The sequence below is a fragment of the Vespa velutina genome, chromosome 19 (assembly GCF_912470025.1).
Source record: "Vespa velutina chromosome 19, iVesVel2.1, whole genome shotgun sequence".
In the NCBI taxonomy this organism is placed as follows: domain Eukaryota; kingdom Metazoa; phylum Arthropoda; class Insecta; order Hymenoptera; family Vespidae; genus Vespa; species Vespa velutina.
This window is the reverse complement of record NC_062206.1, coordinates 2156598-2174097: the sequence shown is the minus strand read 5'-3', so window position 1 is coordinate 2174097 and position 17500 is coordinate 2156598. Positions and strand designations below refer to the sequence as shown.

General features: G+C 29.1%; 3 protein-coding genes across 7 annotated transcripts in view; 2 read left to right on the top strand and 1 right to left on the bottom strand.

The window, feature by feature from the left end:
• Positions 1 to 6778, top strand: part of LOC124955606 (alpha-N-acetylgalactosaminidase) — a 7185-nt gene extending 407 nt beyond the window's left edge. Inside the window, exons 1-8 of one of the 4 annotated variants that reach the window (XM_047510240.1) lie at positions 756 to 902; positions 3623 to 3785; positions 4199 to 4373; positions 4581 to 4755; positions 4929 to 5023; positions 5739 to 6098; positions 6210 to 6374; positions 6448 to 6778. In XM_047510240.1, coding sequence (XP_047366196.1) covers positions 3625 to 3785; positions 4199 to 4373; positions 4581 to 4755; positions 4929 to 5023; positions 5739 to 6098; positions 6210 to 6374; positions 6448 to 6636 — 1320 coding nt within the window. In that variant the 5' untranslated portion in view covers positions 756 to 902; positions 3623 to 3624 and the 3' untranslated portion in view covers positions 6637 to 6778. Of the gene's footprint in view, positions 1 to 755; positions 903 to 3613; positions 3786 to 4198; positions 4374 to 4580; positions 4756 to 4928; positions 5024 to 5738; positions 6099 to 6209; positions 6375 to 6447 lie in introns of those variants that run through there. The other 3 variants (XM_047510238.1, XM_047510236.1, XM_047510237.1) reach the window with 3 other exon arrangements.
• LOC124955605 (phosphoribosylformylglycinamidine synthase) lies at positions 6776 to 12782 on the bottom strand. Its single transcript, XM_047510235.1, has 19 exons — positions 12053 to 12782; positions 11836 to 11977; positions 11610 to 11760; positions 11138 to 11528; positions 10942 to 11054; positions 10609 to 10869; positions 10471 to 10544; positions 10235 to 10391; positions 9802 to 10136; positions 9478 to 9714; positions 9274 to 9399; positions 8959 to 9186; positions 8700 to 8898; positions 8331 to 8596; positions 8047 to 8263; positions 7782 to 7961; positions 7542 to 7703; positions 7184 to 7465; positions 6776 to 7071 (listed from the first exon to the last, which is right to left on the bottom strand). The coding sequence occupies exons 1-19, from the start codon at positions 12319 to 12321 to the stop codon at positions 6884 to 6886; spliced, it is 3978 nt and encodes a 1325-aa protein (XP_047366191.1). The 5' UTR covers positions 12322 to 12782; the 3' UTR covers positions 6776 to 6883.
• Positions 12783 to 13214: 432 nt separating this feature from the next.
• The window catches only part of LOC124955604 (mediator of RNA polymerase II transcription subunit 1), an 8136-nt gene continuing 3850 nt past the window's right edge, over positions 13215 to 17500 (top strand). For both annotated transcript variants that reach the window (XM_047510233.1, XM_047510234.1), the window contains exons 1-8: positions 13215 to 13412; positions 13760 to 13908; positions 14003 to 14136; positions 14289 to 14427; positions 14524 to 14743; positions 14832 to 15057; positions 15148 to 15379; positions 15469 to 17500. The exon at positions 15469 to 17500 is cut by the window's right edge. In XM_047510233.1, coding sequence (XP_047366189.1) covers positions 13382 to 13412; positions 13760 to 13908; positions 14003 to 14136; positions 14289 to 14427; positions 14524 to 14743; positions 14832 to 15057; positions 15148 to 15379; positions 15469 to 17500 — 3163 coding nt within the window. In that variant the 5' untranslated portion in view covers positions 13215 to 13381. The remainder of the gene's footprint in view (positions 13413 to 13759; positions 13909 to 14002; positions 14137 to 14288; positions 14428 to 14523; positions 14744 to 14831; positions 15058 to 15147; positions 15380 to 15468) is intronic.

Here is a 17500-nt window from a genome sequence, read left to right as displayed (position 1 = left end):
AAAAAGAGATATTCTTTTGATATGTCAAATATCTGCGTAATATCGCGATGATGATTATGATTATGATTATGATGATAATAAAATAAGATAAAAAAAAAATATTAAAAAACAAGGTCAATAAAACAACGAACTCGCAAAGAATGAGGTTAACCAAAGTGATCACAATAATATCACATAATATCACGGTATGTTATCCTTGTTCTATATACACTTGAACAGTATATTATGTTCATTAACCTTGATATACATTCTTTTTTAATTTAAAAAAAAATAAAAAGAAAAAGAAAGAAAACGAAACGGTGAGAAAATTGTCGCCGCCTTAAAGAAGACAAACAACGAGTATGCATAAGTTTTTTAAAATAATTCATACATTAAAAAAAAAATAATATGATAAGAAAAAGATTATAAATATCTACGTACACGAAATAGCAAAGCATATAAAAAAAAAAAAAAAAAAAGAATAAATAAACAAACTCAAAGTTTAAGTTTACATATTTGAACTTTCAAAAACGTTTACACAGTTATCAATGTAATCGAATAAATGTAATCTGATTTATTCGTTTTTCAAGATAACATTGAAAAGGAGGTTATAAAATAATCAATAAATACATTTCTATATTAAATTAAAACACACCTTAAAATAAGATGTATAAATAAAAGTAATGACTTATTGTGAGAGCCTTGTGATGTATTATACACATCTAGGAAGTTATCAACCAGTTATTACCTTCACTCACAAATGCTCATAAAAACGTTACTAATATTTATGTTTACGTATATCCATTAGCAGTGACGGAATTTACAGCTGTAGTTACACGACTGACAAACGTGTACTGTTTGTTGAGGCTAAAAGTAACATTTGTAGTTCTATTTAAGTTAAAAAGAGTCATTAGCTAACAGTAGTAAGTGTTAAAAGATCCTTAGATATATTTATACGTTAGATTAATGCGATTTTACGCGCTTATTACGTACTCCTTACAATTTTATATAATTATTCATTATTGCATAATATTTTATTTCTTTTTTTTTTTTTTTTTTTTTTTTTTTTTTCCAATATTATCTATGAAAAATATGAAGTTTCGTTTTGATATCAAATAATGATTATTGAAATAAATCTTGCAAGATTAATCGCATTATGATTATTATTATTATTATTATTATTATTATTATAGATTACAATGATTTGTAATAGATCAATTAATTAGAATTGAATTATTGATTGACATTATTTTTTATTAATTACTATGATCGATCGATTACTACTAAAGATAAATGGCGTACATATAAATTACTTGGGCGAATGTGACAAAGATAACGCAATAGTCTGTTTTACTTCGTATCAAAAGGTATGCCTTCATTTTTGTGTTCATGTGAATGTAAGGTACGGTCTGTATCTATGCGATCTCTTTCGAGATAAGACCAAAAAAAAACCTTGTTACAAGTATTTCAAACTCGCGCATTGTTTTACATCGAAAGACGTGTATTTAGTGTTATTGATCAGTGAATTTTTGAGGTTTGTACTGATCTTCACAAGTCGAAATTCTTTTTCATTGAATATTTGATATCCACGATTATATAAAAATTAAACGAATATTCATATTTTCTTTTTTTTTTCTTTTTTTGTTATAATAATATTAAATCTGATTAGAGTAATTTCTTCTAAAAAAAAAAAAGAAAAGAAAAAAATATTTAAAAGTTGTTGAATTGTTTTATGTATTAAATATTTGAATATGGCGCGCTTGCGGTGGATTTTCAAATTTCATATTATTTCGATAAAATTCAAATTATTCTAGGATATTGAATATCTATAATCGCATAAGAACTAATCAGTAATTTTTTGTTTTTTATTATTTTCGTGATAATATTAAATTTGATTAGAATAATTTTTTCGAAAGAAAAAAATAAAAAAAAAAAAACAGGAAAGGAAAAAGAAAAAGTGTAAAAATTTTCGAATTGTATAATAAATCGAATTGGCTAATATGGCGTGCTTTAGTAACGTCTAATACATCATCGTATTTCGTAGCTATGACATTTCCTTTGTCCGATAGCTTTGCTTTTCGATTGCCATTCTGATTTCGCAAGCGTAAAGATCCGTTAGTTATGTATATATATATATATATATATATATATATATATATATATATATATATATCCCTTGCTTGGATATAATACTTTGATTTCCGGGCTTTGGATTTTCTTAACTTTCTCACGGTTCGCGTTTAAAACACATCAATGAGTATGAATATGTATATATTTCTCGTCTTTAGTAATATCCAATGCCATTTATATTCTGTCGTCATTGTTTTTATTAAATTCTTTTCTATCTTTCTCTTACACGTTAAAACCACCCACTCGTTACATTACACGCTAGAGATCTCGCTTATAGTTAACACAAATCACTGACTTCAACACTCACTTATTTAATCTCATACATACATACATACATACATATATATAAAAATTATACGTCGTGTATATATTCAACAAATGAAATTAGCTCGGAGAGTGTAGCACAGGATACATGGAAACCTAATCATAGAACACGCCCCTGGCTTCTCATAGCTAAGTGATTGGAAAGCTTTAGAAGAGACGAAGATTTTATGTAGATTTATACATTTTTCTTCTTCTTTTTTTTCTTTTCTTCTTTTTTTTTTCTTTTCTTCTTTTTTTTTCTTTTTCCTTTTCTTCTTTTTTTCTAATACGAGGAAAGATTTTCATTAAAAAATAAAATATCACGACGTAAGATTCTTTTATTTTAATAGATTTCATTCGTCCATTTGCAAATGATCAGACACGATCGTTTACCAAAAAAAAAATGTTAAGTTTTTAAATTCGTTTTACATTTAATTATCACTTTCTCTTATCATGTATGTTCTTTTAATAACATTTAAAATAGTTTCATTTATATTTATCAAGAAAGATTAGGATTCTTTTGCACGCAGGCGCACGCACAAATTCTTCTCCTTTGGCGCGATTATGTTGTATAACCTGTAAAAGTAAAGTTGAAAAAAAGAGAGAGAGAGAGAGAGAGAGAGAGTGAGAAAGAAAGAGAGAAAACACGTAAGATTGAAAATGAGAAAGAATTTGTAAAGAAGAAAAGAAAAAAAAAGGCACCGTGCAATTCTCTTTCCTCGTGCGATGAAGGGGGAAAAGAAAAAAAAAAAGAAAGAAAAAACAGTATGTGCAAATATGCCGGCGATGAATCTCACTACTATCAAAAGTGATAGTTGTGTATGTGCACGTATATTAGAGAGACCAATGCACACGACTTTAAACAGCGGTGGTTGTGTATAAAAATGAAATGGGGCATTGGGTGAAAGTGCTCTTGGCTTGGAGGTCTTATATCAGATCAGTGTGCCAGGAGCAGCATAGGATGTCTATGGAGATCTTGTCTTCGTCCTAATGACGAGATCCCATTGTGTCTATAACGTTGTGTTTTTTTGAAAAAAAAAAAAAAAAAAAAAATATATATATATATACACATATATTTGTATATTTTTTTTCTCTACTTTTTTTCTAAATTATGCAACCGGAATCACGTTATAGTATCTTTCACTAAAGTTTATTCGTTCGATTGGATTAAGAGAAAAAAAAAGTATTAAGGCATACATAGTCTTTGCAGAAATGGTGCTAACAGTGTGGATATGGTGCTTTCTTGTGTCAGCAAGTCAAGTGGTAATAGCTCTGGAAAATGGATTAGCTAGGACGCCACCCATGGGGTGGTTGGCCTGGGAAAGATTTAGATGTAATACTGACTGCAAAAATGATCCTGACAATTGTATAAGGTAATGTACACTTTTACTTTCTTTTTCTGTCAAACTAGAATAAACTCTATTACATTGAGATATCTATTTATTAGATTTTACATACATCTTTTTTACTTTTACTTTATTTAACTTTATTTCTGTTATGAATATTGAAAATCAGAAAGATATATGCTTGATAAATAATGTATTATAAAGATAAGATAAACAATGATATATTCGATTCATGTTCTTTTATTATTTTTTTATACAGAAGTTTATAATAATAAATAAATTTATTCCAAATTTTTTAGACAAATAATATGTATATATTTGATATTAATACTATTCGTTTATATATTTTTATATTTTCTACTAATATATATATATATATATGTGTATATCATGATAAAGTTTGTATATTAGCTAGTAATATCATATATTTTGTATTGCAGTGATCAACTATTTCGAACAATGGCAGATATTGTTGTAGCAGATGGTTATGCAGCAGTAGGATATGAATATATTAATATAGATGATTGTTGGTTAGAGAAAGATCGAGATTATAATGGTCAATTGGTCCCAGATAGGAAACGTTTCCCATATGGGATGAAAAATTTAGCTGATTATGTAAGTTAATATAATCTTTTTAAAATATTATATTATATATGTTAGAAATTTGTAAAGTTGAAGAATTTTATGATCAAAATCTATTAAACTCTTTATAACTGTATATTTACTAACTCTTTATAACTTTTATGCTTTTTCTAAATAAAATATTACTCCAAGTATTATTATTATTTATTGTATATTTATTTATTTTACATAATTGTGTAGATTCATTCAAAAGGACTTAAATTTGGAATCTATGAAGATTTTGGCAATTACACATGTGCTGGTTATCCTGGAGTAATTGGATATTTAGAAACTGATGCATTGACCTTTGGATCTTGGGATGTAGATTATGTAAAACTTGATGGGTGTTATGCACATCCATCAGAAATGGATAGAGGTATGTTTATATTAAAGCATTATTTATATTATATTAATAATGAATGTTTATTATTCTTATAGAATGAAGTTATTTATTTTATTAAAATAATTAATATATATATATATATATATATATATATAATGTTTATTATTACTGTGAATATAAAATGATTATATCATTTTATATTTTAGGATATCCAGAATTTGGATTTTATTTAAATCAAACAGGCAGACCTATGATATATTCATGCAGTTGGCCTGTTTATCAAATTTATGCTGGTATGCAGGTCAGTATTATAAAAATCTAAATTTTCTAATAGATATTCTAACAAAAAAAAAAAAAAAAAAAGGTCATTAAATTTTTTAATTTTATTTTTATAGAACATTATTTAATCATTTTTACAAGCTTTTCAATTTCTCAAATATTCTCTCTAGTTAGAATTTCTCTCATCTCAATAACAGTGCAGCAAATTTTTTCTGCCTCCGTCTTTTTTTTCTTTTTCTTTTTCTTTTTCTTTTCTTAACAAGCATAAAACCAGCTCTGTCTATACAATGGCATACTATGTTGTTAATTCTCTGTTACGAGTTTGCCCCACTCTAATCCTCTCTCTACCTGTGATCACCGTAATCTTTACTACTACGCGAAGAGACGCTATGGATTGATAAACACGAGATCTGCAGCGAGTGAGAGTGATGGAGTGGGGGAAGAGTATCACACATATGGATACTACCTCCATATGGAGAGTATACTTTAGGAAACGGGAGGTGTACACTGACACGCTTATTATTTAGTTGTAAGAAAAGAAAAAAATCACACGCGAATATAACAAGAGTATAATAACTATCATACTTTTTTTCCCAGTTGACAGTAAAAGTACAAGTGATTAGTAAAATCTTACCACACTTTCATTCATTTAATTATCTAGTCACATTCATAGTTAGTTATATTCGTAACATATTTGAATGTAACTATAGTATGCAATAAATATATTTAATTTTTAGCCAAACTTTACTGCCATAATAGAACACTGCAACCTCTGGAGAAATTTTGATGACATACAAGATTCTTGGAACAGTTTAGAAAGTATTATTGATTACTATGGAAATAATCAGGATTCTATTGTACCAAATGCTGGACCTGGACATTGGAATGATCCTGATATGTTAATTATTGGTAACTTTGGTTTAAGTTATGAACAAAGTAAAACACAAATGGCTCTATGGGCTATTTTAGCTGCACCTTTATTAATGTCTGTTGATCTTCGAACAATCAGACCAGAATACAAAGCTATTTTACAAAACAAAAAAATAATTGCTGTGGATCAAGATCCACTTGGTATACAAGGTCGTCGTATATATAAAGTTAGTAATTTCGTCATACATATCGAAATTTTAAATATGAATTAACATATTCGAAAGTATAATTAAACTTCTTCCTTTTTCTTTTTCTTTTTTTTTTTTTTTTTTTTGTAGCATAAAGGTATCGAAATATGGGCACGACCAATAACGCCCATACATCAATCATATTATTCTTATGCAATTGCGTTCTTAAATAGAAGAACAGATGGTACACCTTCGGATGTTTCAGTCACATTAAAAGAACTTGGCTTACAATATCCTGGAGGATACAAAGTAGAAGTACGTTATTAATATTAAAATTCATCATTTTAATAAGCATAAAGAAAAATATTTATAATTGAAATATTTGTAGGATTTATACGAGGATGTGAACTATGGTGTCTTATTGCCACATACAAAGATAAAAGTTAAAGTAAATCCATCTGGCGTAGTTATTCTACGATGTGATTTACAACTCGATGACATCTATACCTCAAGTCATTATACACCTTATGATCCTTTAAATCAAGTTTTTAAAGTTAGACAAAATCCATATGAATAATGAAATGTTCAATACTAAATTTTTCTTTTTTTATATCTTTTTACTATAAATATTTGATCATGCTATAATATATTTCTGAAAATAAGAAGTAAAAAGTTTTATATAAATTGTAAGTTTATTAAAAATGTTCCACAAAAAAAAAAAAAAGAAAAAAAAGAAATATTAATTTTGCAAAAGAAAAAGTTAGATTTTATATTCTATAATATAATATATAATGAATTCTTTTTTACAACATTCTTTAATATATTTACATATTCAATTTTTTTGGTGATAAGCACCACGCATAAGCATTATCAAAAATACGTTGCCAAGGGGACCTTTCATATTTCGTTTCTATGGGTTTCCAAGGCCATTGCCACATTTGTGTGCATCTTTCTGGATGTGGCATCATAGCCAAATGTCGACCGTTCGTTGAACATATAGCAGCTATACCTTCTAATGAAAATGATTCATTCTTTTATAATTTTATGTATAAATAAGTTTATATATATTATTATTTTAAGCACATACACACACACACACATATATATATAATTTATCAACCCACCTATGCTACCATTAGGATTGAATGGATATTTTTCAGTGGGATTACCATAATCATCAGTATATTTAATCGCAAGACAGTTTAATTTTTTCAGTGTATGCAATAATTCACTGTTGCGAAATGTAAATCTTCCTTCACCATGTGCAATCCATACACCAAATATACTACCCTCCATTCCTTGCAGCATGATGGACGGTGATTTTTCAATTCTAACATTACTCCATCGACATTCAAATCTTTCTGATATATTATGATCTAAGAAAATCTCTGGTTCTTCTTTATAACCTATAATCAATAAGATAATACATAATCTCTCTGCATGTCATGATTTTATATTTTTTTATATAACATATAAATTTACCATTATCTTTTCCAATCCATCCTAACAAACTCATTAATTGACAGCCATTACATACTCCTAAACTGAACGTGTCTTTGGAATTAACAAATATTTCTAATTGTTTTTTTAATAGTGGATGAAATTTCAAACATGCCGCCCATCCTTTTGCAGAGCCTAAAACGTCTGTAAATAATTTTCATTATTAAAGAAATATTTATAAATATTCTTATTAATTATTTATTTAAATGCATGACATTTTACCTGCATAACTAAATCCACCAGGAAAAATAACACCTTTGAATCTATCAAGTGTAATATCATTGTTTAATAAATCTTGCATTGTTACATCCCAAACTTCAAAACCTGCTTGTTCCAAAGACACTGCCATTTCTCTATCACCATTTATACCTTCCTCACGAATCACAGCGACTTTTATATTAGCTGTAATACAATTTTATATATCATTATATACATAGTAATATTATTATTGTAAAAAATTCATATACTTATTTAACATCACACTTACAGATTAATAATTTTTCAATTGAATAAGGTTTATAATCAGGATTAAATGTTAACTTATAATCAGGAATAGTTCTTTCTTTTAGTCCATTAAATTCTTCTAGAGCACAGTTAATATTAGTTTGTCTACGCTCTAATTGATAACTTGTTTCTTCCCATGTATACATTAATGGTTCTAAAATAGTATCCAATACAACCTTTGCATTTACTTTAAAAGACACCTAAAATAGAAAGAATCATTTAATTTGATGCATAATAAATATTTGCAAGAATGAACATAGAAATTACCTTTGATTGAAATCCAAAACCAATAGACTTCCCTATCAAATATACTGGAATATTGAACTGATTAAATACATTGTTTAAATATTCATAATTATTTTCTTCTATTTCTAGAATCCATCCAACTTCCTCAGAGAATAAAATATCTATAGGAGATCCAGATTTATGAGAAATATTAATATCCAATCCAGATATTCCAGCAAAAGCCATTTCTAATATACAAGTGATCAATCCTCCATCACTTACATCATGACCTGCCAATACTTTTCCCTCTGTACAATATAATATTATTATATATTTATTAAAATAGAAAAAGATTTATTTTTAAATAGAACTTATGTACATATATATATATATATATTCAAAAGATATTACCTTTTATCAATTTCTGTGTAGCATTAAATGCATTTTTAATTAAAATTGCATTCTCCACATCTGGAGTATCATTACCAAGTTGTTTGTAAACTTGTGCTAAGGCTGTTCCACCAATACGACTTTTACCATTTGATAAATCAACATAAAGTAGATAACCTTCTTTTCCAGTTGAAGGTGCTTTTAAATCAGGTGTTATTACCTATTAAAATAAACCATTAAAATATCTGCACAAAATGTAATAAAAAAGATATTGACTCACTTGTCTTATATCAGGACACGGTGCATAACAAGAGATAACAAGTGTTCCTGGTGCCTTAACAACATTATTTTCTACACGTGCAGCCATACTAAGAGAATCTTTACCACCATCAGCAGCTATACCAAACTCTTTCATAATAGAACACAAAGCAGTACATGCTTCATACATTGCTGCACCTTCTCCTGGTAATTTTGCAGCCCACATCCAATTTCCACTACATTTAACATCCTAAAAATAAAATTATTATAAATTTAGTAAGATTATATATTTGATATTGCGTTTATGAATAATATAAGTTTAATAAATATTAAAAACCTGAATATCTGAAATTGCAGCAAATACTAAATTACTCAAAGCTTCTGCTACTGTCATACGTGCTCCGGCAGATGCATTCACAAGGCCTTTTATTGGTTGTTCGCCAATCGATGTTGCAATTCCATGCTGAAATAATATGTAAGAAAATTTTTATAATAACATTTCCTAAAAATAGAAATAATTAATTAAAATGCATTCTCTTACTGTTGAATATATTGAAACAGCTGTTACAGCAACATCAGCCAAAGGAGTATGTAATGGGCCAACACATTGTTGTTGTGCAATTAATCCTGTGACACATCGATCAACTTTATTAACTAAATAACGTTTACTAGCAACTGCAGGCAAACGTAGAACTCTATCAAGAATTGAATCCACTGTCAAATCATTGGGCAAACAGATGGGTGATAAATGCAGCTGTTTTCTTGTAAGATTATATGTCTATAAATAATAAATATTTAATTGTTAAAATTTCTTTATATATTTATAGATATACTAAATTATTAAAATAGTACAAAACAAATTTACCTTTTGTGGCATCTTGCCAAGTACTAATTCAAGTTCTAAATCAACTGGATGCCTTATATTATTTTGTTCATATTTTGATAAATCAAAGTCATCTTCTTCAGAAAGAATAATTTTTCCATTTCCAATTACCTTTCCAATAAAATTGATAGGACATTTTTCACGTCCCGCTATTTGCTTAAGCAAATCGGCATCCTTTGGTTTACAAAGTATAGCATTATTTTCTTGATATTCAGCACCCCATAACTCTAATGTACTGATACTAGGATCACCCAATTCAAATTTCTTTGTAAATATTACAGCTCCGGCAGGTTCAACTAATTCCTTTAATACATTTCCTAAATATGAATACAATATATCGAATATAATATATTACTATAATAATATGAAGTTGACAATATTCAATGAATAGATCGAATTTATTAACATTATTTACCATTTCCTCCTGCACCTTGATCGTGAATGCTGAGAATTGGATTATTTGAACCTAATTCCCCACATGCACGAATTACTCGATTTAATTTTTGTTCCATTTCAGGATCACCTCTTTGCACTGCACCAAAGTCTAAATCTGATTCATTATCACCTTGTACCTATAAATTATTGAACATACAATAGTACAAAAGACAGCATTATATAAAAATAACTATTTCCAAAGAAAACAAAACATACTTCAACTGAACTTGCTGCACCACCACCAACACCAATTCTATAAACAGGTCCTCCAATTTTAACAACTTCCATATCTATAAAAAAAATATTTTCAATATAACTTATATAATATATTGTATTTTCATATTGATTGCTTACCTTTTTCTGGTAATTCTTTTTTTGTCATATTTGCATCCACTGTACCTACACCTCCGGTAAACATTATAGGTTTTATCCATTCTCTTCTCACATTTTCATGATCTAGCAAGCCAAAAGAACGTGCAAAACCAGATATAATTGGTTCTCCAAATTTATTTCCATAATCAGATGCTCCATTACTTGCTTCAATTATAATTTGTAATGGTGATGCCATATTACTAGGATATATCCATTCTTTGTCTTCCCAAGGTAAATTATAATCTTTATAGACAAAAACATATCAGATGTAATTATGACATATATATTTATTTATTTATTAAGTAAATAGTAAACCTGGAATAAGAAGATTTCCAACACTGTATCCTGCAGTTCCCGCGATATAATAGCCTCCTTTACCAATGGCTTGTATATCTCTTATACGTCCTCCTGTTCCTGTTGTAGCACCACTAAAAATTTTATTTGTTAATTGTAAAAAGTATAAGCAATGTAATATCTAGAAATACAATAAATAAAAGAACTTAAATATTACCTGAATGGAGCAACACCAGTTGGAAAATTATGTGTTTCTGCTGTAAATATTAAATCTTGCTTAATTTTTTCTACATTAAAATGACTACATTTTGATGGATCAACTGGTCTCAACAAGTTTATTTCATAGCCTTCGATAGCACTGCTGTTATCACTGAATTTAATGACATTGTTCGGATTTGAATAATTTTGTGTATCTATGATCATATCAAGTAAAGATTGTTTTTTTTCTTTTCCATCAATAATCATCTTTCCTTTAAAAAACCAATGTCGACTATGCTCGCTGTTTGATTGTGCCAAATCAAAACATTCGACACTAGTTGGATTACGTTTAAGTTTATGTAAAAACAAATTTGTGTAATAATCCAAATCCCAATTATCAAAGGCAAGACCTGTTATATCATGAGGAAATTACATTCTATAATTTTTTAATTATAATTCATTATATAATTAAAATAATTAATGACGTATACCTAATTTATTGCTTACATCCTCTAAAGCATTTCTTCCATATTTTAATATGTCTACTTCAAACCATTTTTCAGGTTTAAATCCATGATCAAAAGTCTCTATAGGTTTTACATATCTACATTCTGTCATCTTGTCGTGTAAAACATCTACAATCTATAATAATGAAGATTCATTATATTATTACTTATAAAAGTAAAATGAATAAAAATAATTAATATATTTACATACTTTAGATTCTGTAGTTTGATCTAATATATCATTATGTATGATATGATATCTGATAGATATTTCTACTCTTGTTACTTTATCTAATTCTATTGATTTGCATATGGATATTACATTACTCGAAAATGCAGTAGAAAAATTCAATCTGGAAGGAGACATTATTATTATTTTATATCATAAAATTATTATATTTTATATAATAAAAATAAAAAATAATTACCTTGGACCAATTTCAATGATAGTAATTATATCATTATTTTGATCAAATACGCTAACGTTTTTTAATGTGTCCGTTTCTATAGGCGAAACCAATAACCATTGTAACAATTGTATTTCTCTTTCATTTAATTCTTCTTTAATTTCAATATAATAACACAATTCAGTTTTAAGATCACTCACTATACTTGATACTTTACGTATATCATTTAATTTCTTTTTCAGCTGTGCTGATTTTAATCCAGGTAATTTATAAAACTTTAATATTGCCATTATATATAAAATTAAATACTAATCAAATCAGAACACTAAATATTATTCCTCTACCGCGTGGAAAGGATTTATCAGTTATCGACGTTGTTCTATTAATTTATTGTAAACCAAATACATTGATTAGATATCCCAGTAAGTTATATAAATAAAAAAAATTCATTTGCATTACGATATCGTTAATTATTCATTGAAGATTCTTGCAAAATATTTTTTACTTTTCTTTCGTAATCTTTCTATCAAAGTAACTATTGCGAGGTCATCAAGGCCATTGATATCACGCATTACAATATTATTTCATAAATTAACGTCATATCTATTTTGTATTGTATTTATCAATATTATTATTGCATTGTTTATGTAATGATGAAATACAATTATTTTCCAATAAATGAAAAATTGAAATTTGAATCTACTTGATAAAAGCCATGCGCAGTTTGTCATTTTTTTTATTTAATACAGCATGGTACAATTTCTAACAGCGACGCATGATTAAATGTATTTTGAAGATTTTTTTGGAAAATAATTAAAAATATGTGACGTGTAAAGTAATTATTCATTAAGAATCATATTACTTACAGATATAATAATTTATATTTTCTTATTTTATGGAATCAATATTTTATTTTCCAGGTATCATTGAATAATTTCTCAATCAAAATCGATATAATAGGTTATTACTGCAATCAAATATCGCGCCACTTATTTCGAAGATGTTGATTGGTTTAGAAATACAATATTCTGATTGGTTAGGAAATAAAACATTCCGATTGGTTGAGAAACTAAATGCATCATCAAGATGGCAGCTTTCTATATACCTTAAATTTCTTTGAAGAAATACTCTCTTTTACATTTTTATTCTATGAGGTTATAATGTTTATGGGCGTATCTTGATTCCTGTCGTTATTTATGGTTAAACTATACAAACGAAGAGAGATGTTCTGTGGTAAAAGTCCCGTCATGATATAATGTAATATCATGGTCTCGAACATCAACAAACAACAGAAACGTTTATTACGTTTAAAGTAGTCATTTGTGAATTCTGTACTGTTTCCTCGAATATATGGATGCGGGGAACGGACAGAAGCCCTCCAGTAAGTATAGCTGTTAAATTGTGGTATGGTAATTGTTGTTCACGTGATTATGATTTCGAGAACACTTCCCTATGTGTTAAAATTTCTATTTCTATTTTATTATTCATATGGATTTTACATAAAAATTTCATTGGAAAAGTAATATAAAAAAAGTGCTCTTAATATAAGACAAAAAACATAAATTAAATGAATTTCTATTACGTTTCAATTACGATTAATTATTTTTTCATATGTATTGTATGCCAAGTGAATAAACCAATGGAATTAATGATAATGTTAAATCTTCATTAATAAAATAAAAATATTTATATATCATGAATACCTTTTACATAATCATTAATTCACAGATGGGCAACCTTATGTTAATACCAACAATGCAGGAACGGAAAAGGGAAAAGAATGGCAAATGGAGTTGATGATGGAGAAGTTACGATCAAAGGCTTCTGGATTTAAGTCTTTGGTCGAAACTGCCAAAAATTTACGTATGACTATGTTGGTATGTTAAAAAAAAACAAAAAAAAGAAAACAAAACAAAAAAAAAAACAAAACATTTTCTTTTTAAAGGTAATTTATTTGTATTGTGATTACAGGACAAACGATTTGCCATTGACAGTGTAGAAAAAAATCAGCTGCAAAAATGCTTAGATACTTTGCAACATTCTATAAAAGTGACATCTTTACAATCTATGGTAGAACGTTTAGAAAGTTTAACAAGGCAATTAGGGTATTTATTTTTATCTATTTATTGTAATCTGATACACACACACACACACACACACACACACACACACACACACACACATATATATATATATATATATATATATATATGTTTATACTCTGATAGTTTGTTATACAATTAATATTTTATTGTAGATTAAAATTTATGATGTCAGGACCACCAGGCACAGAGCTTTTTATATCATCCGATATGTTTTTCTTAGAAGTTCTTTTGGAAACAACGGGTGTAGTTAAAGATGTCAAAATTCATCATGAAGGAAAGAATGAACAGCAGGTAAAGGAAGAAAAATTTTATCATTTCGTATAATATTTAAAGGTTATAATATGTAAAGAATATTATAACCTATAAAAAAAAAATTAATTATTCCAGAGTTGCGAAGTATTGGCCTCTTGTCTATCCCGAGGTGATTTTGTGGATTTTACGACACAGTTGGAAGGGTTAGCTTCTATATATCAATTAAATGCAGATAAAAAAGTGAAATGTAAAGCATTCAGTGCTTTACAATCTCTAGAGGCTGATTTAGGAGTTCTGGCACAACTTCAGACATTTATGAAGGAACCTTTTAATCTTGTTCACAAAAGTCCAGTTGGTTAGTACACATTTTATTACTTTATATAAAGAAATATTATTTGATTTAATAAAATTTCCTTCGTTAAAACCATCTTATCATATTTTAGGAATTCTTGAAAGACGTAAAGGAGGTCATCCTATGAAATTAACATATTTTGTATCACCTTATGATTTAATAGATCAAGAAAATCGTACTTGTGATGTTTTAAATCCAGAAACTGTTATTAAACGAAAAATTGGTCATTCTGTTACTGTTTGTATGGAAGGTTCAACTGCTCACAAGCTGCCTACAACTAGTATCATAACTGTAAATAGAAGTAACACAGGAAAGAGGTGAATAAAATTTGTTAACCATCTTTATCTATGTAAAAGTAATATAATTTACATAGAAATCAATGTTTAACATTTATAATAATGTTTTAGCACCCCATCGTATGCTCCTTTAACTGGCACAAATTCATCAATGTTACCTGCCTGTTTTGTATTAAAACTCACTAAAAAAATGCCAATGTGTATGGAATTAGTACGACGGATACAAAAAGTAACTGAATTAGAGTGCGCAGATGTATCATCACCTCACTCCTTGTTAAGTTTAATAGTACAACATGCTAGTGATGGATCTTTAGATGGTCGAAATAATAGAGGACTTTATGTTGTATGTACAAAAAGAAAAAAATTATAATATTTTAAAAGAGAAATTTAAGAGGATTTGTAAATAATAATTACGCATGATTTATTTTACAGACCTTGCCAGATCAACATCATTGTTATTTCATGACAGAAAATAAGAATATGGAAGGAGTTTTAATAGGCAGTATTCCTTTCACACATCCAGCACACGTTCCACAAATTCTTGTATATCTACGGCAACAAGCTCTCTTCAATTCTTTAATTTCAAGTTGCGTAAGACCTATGGCTCGTATAGATCCAGAACATACAATTATATTTGAGGTAAGCGCTTTATCATGGCAACACATATCCATAAGCCTGGAACATCCATTCGAAGAAACAATGGCAACAGCAGAATTAAATCTAACGGACATATCTGCATTGAAATGCAAACTTTACGGTGTAAGCATGATGAATGCAGAACAAATTTCAGACTTAACTGGTAAAGTCTTACAAAGATGTCTCAGTATACCATTAACAATGAGAACGTTGATGAAGACTTGGGAAGGTCGAAGCGCATTACCAGTGAATACTATGAGCGGTGGAAATGGAAATTACAACACAAATATAGGGCCTGGAAAAGATCAGAATGGTCAGGCTGGTTCTAATATGCCTGACTTCGCTAATGCAGACACAAAAATCAGGCAAGAATCTGACTTAAGTAATGGAAATGGAACTATTGGACGACAGCAAACTTTACAACAACCACAACAGCAGTCTTTTTTAGATGCCGGAACGGAGAATAGTATCGGGTTTCCGTCATATTCCGGCCAATCCGATACAGCAACCGCTGCTATGCTAAATCCTCTACAACTGAGTGCATTACTGGGTCAGGCGAAAAATTCTTTAGCAAATCCTTCGAGTGAAAAGACGAAAAAGACACGCAAAAGGAAAATCGCAGAAGGATTTTGGCGCAGTCCTAAAAGGAAAGGTGAAGATACTAATGAAATATTATTAGAAAGTTCAAGCTCGGACTCGACACCACTTGGAACACCAACCAGTGGAAGGGAGAATACAAATGAAACTAGAACGTCTACTCCAACTTCTGCTGCTAGTTTAGCCAGTGGTATAGACTTTACTAATCTCGATCCCGGCGATGTGTTAAGTACGGATAAAAGTTCGGATTATGATCTAGACAATGAAAGTGAAATTGTAGAGGTACACGAAGTTCAGGGTGTGGATGATCTTATTAAAAGAGATCGTAAATCAAAGAAACGTGAAGAGAAAAAGAGTCCGAATATATTTGAAGAGAATAAAAATCTTGTACCCCCATCAGTAAGTATAACACCAATTTCAAATAGTAACGTGAGTCAAACAACAAATTATAATTCTGTACTTACGAGTATGGGTTTGGAAAGGAGACCTGGAATTGAGATTATACCCATAGCATCATCGCCGCAAGCCAGTTTACCAAGTTCTATAACTATAACTCCAATAGCAGGACCAACCACAGCAAAGACTATGACGGAAGAGCGTAGAGAAAGAAAAAGTTCCAAAAGTAAATCAACAGAGGATAAGGGAAAATTAGAGAAAAGACGTAAACGTAAAAGAGAAGATAATCCAATGGGACCACCACCAGACAAATTACCTTCCAAGCAAGATCCTTTATCCAAACCTGTTTCGGTGAGCATCAAACCCACCGAATCCCCTCCAAGTGTAGGTTCTCGTCCATCATCTCCATCAGCTACTATAAGAAAATTCAGTCCGTCCCCGACACACAGTAGCCCGCTTGTCCTCGTTGGTAAGTCCAGTCCCACATTAAAGCAATCAACGAGCAAACCCGTACAAAGTCCGAAACATTCACCTGTCTATAGTAGTAGTCCTAAACACATGTCTGTACCTGCAAGCGTAAGTCCAAAGCATGGAACGTCGTCACCGAAACATGGTAGCTCAACGAGTACAGGAAAGCCAAGTATGTCTGCCCTCAAGTCAGCAACAAATTCCCCTTCCAGCAAAACTAGCGATTCAATATCATCGAAAATTAAGTCTTCCTCATCGTCCTCCAGTAAAGATTCTAGTCGTGAAAAAGAAAGGAAAACGTCATTAAGTTTTGGAAGTACAAGTGGTCATCAAAGTCCAAAGACTAAATCTTCTGGTACTAAGGTAA

What these genes read in the sequence shown, in the direction of transcription:
- LOC124955605 (XM_047510235.1), bottom strand. Translation starts at nt 12,321, where the DNA reads ATGGCAATATTAAAGTTTTATAAATTACCTGGATTAAAATCAGCACAG. An exon ending in ACTGGTGTTGCTCCATTCAG is followed by an intron (nt 11,055 to 11,137) that starts GTAATATTTAAG and finishes TAAAATTTTTAG; the next exon opens with TGGTGCTACAACAGGAACAG. An exon ending in CTGTTTCAATATATTCAACA is followed by an intron (nt 9,400 to 9,477) that starts GTAAGAGAATGC and finishes ATATTATTTCAG; the next exon opens with CATGGAATTGCAACATCGAT.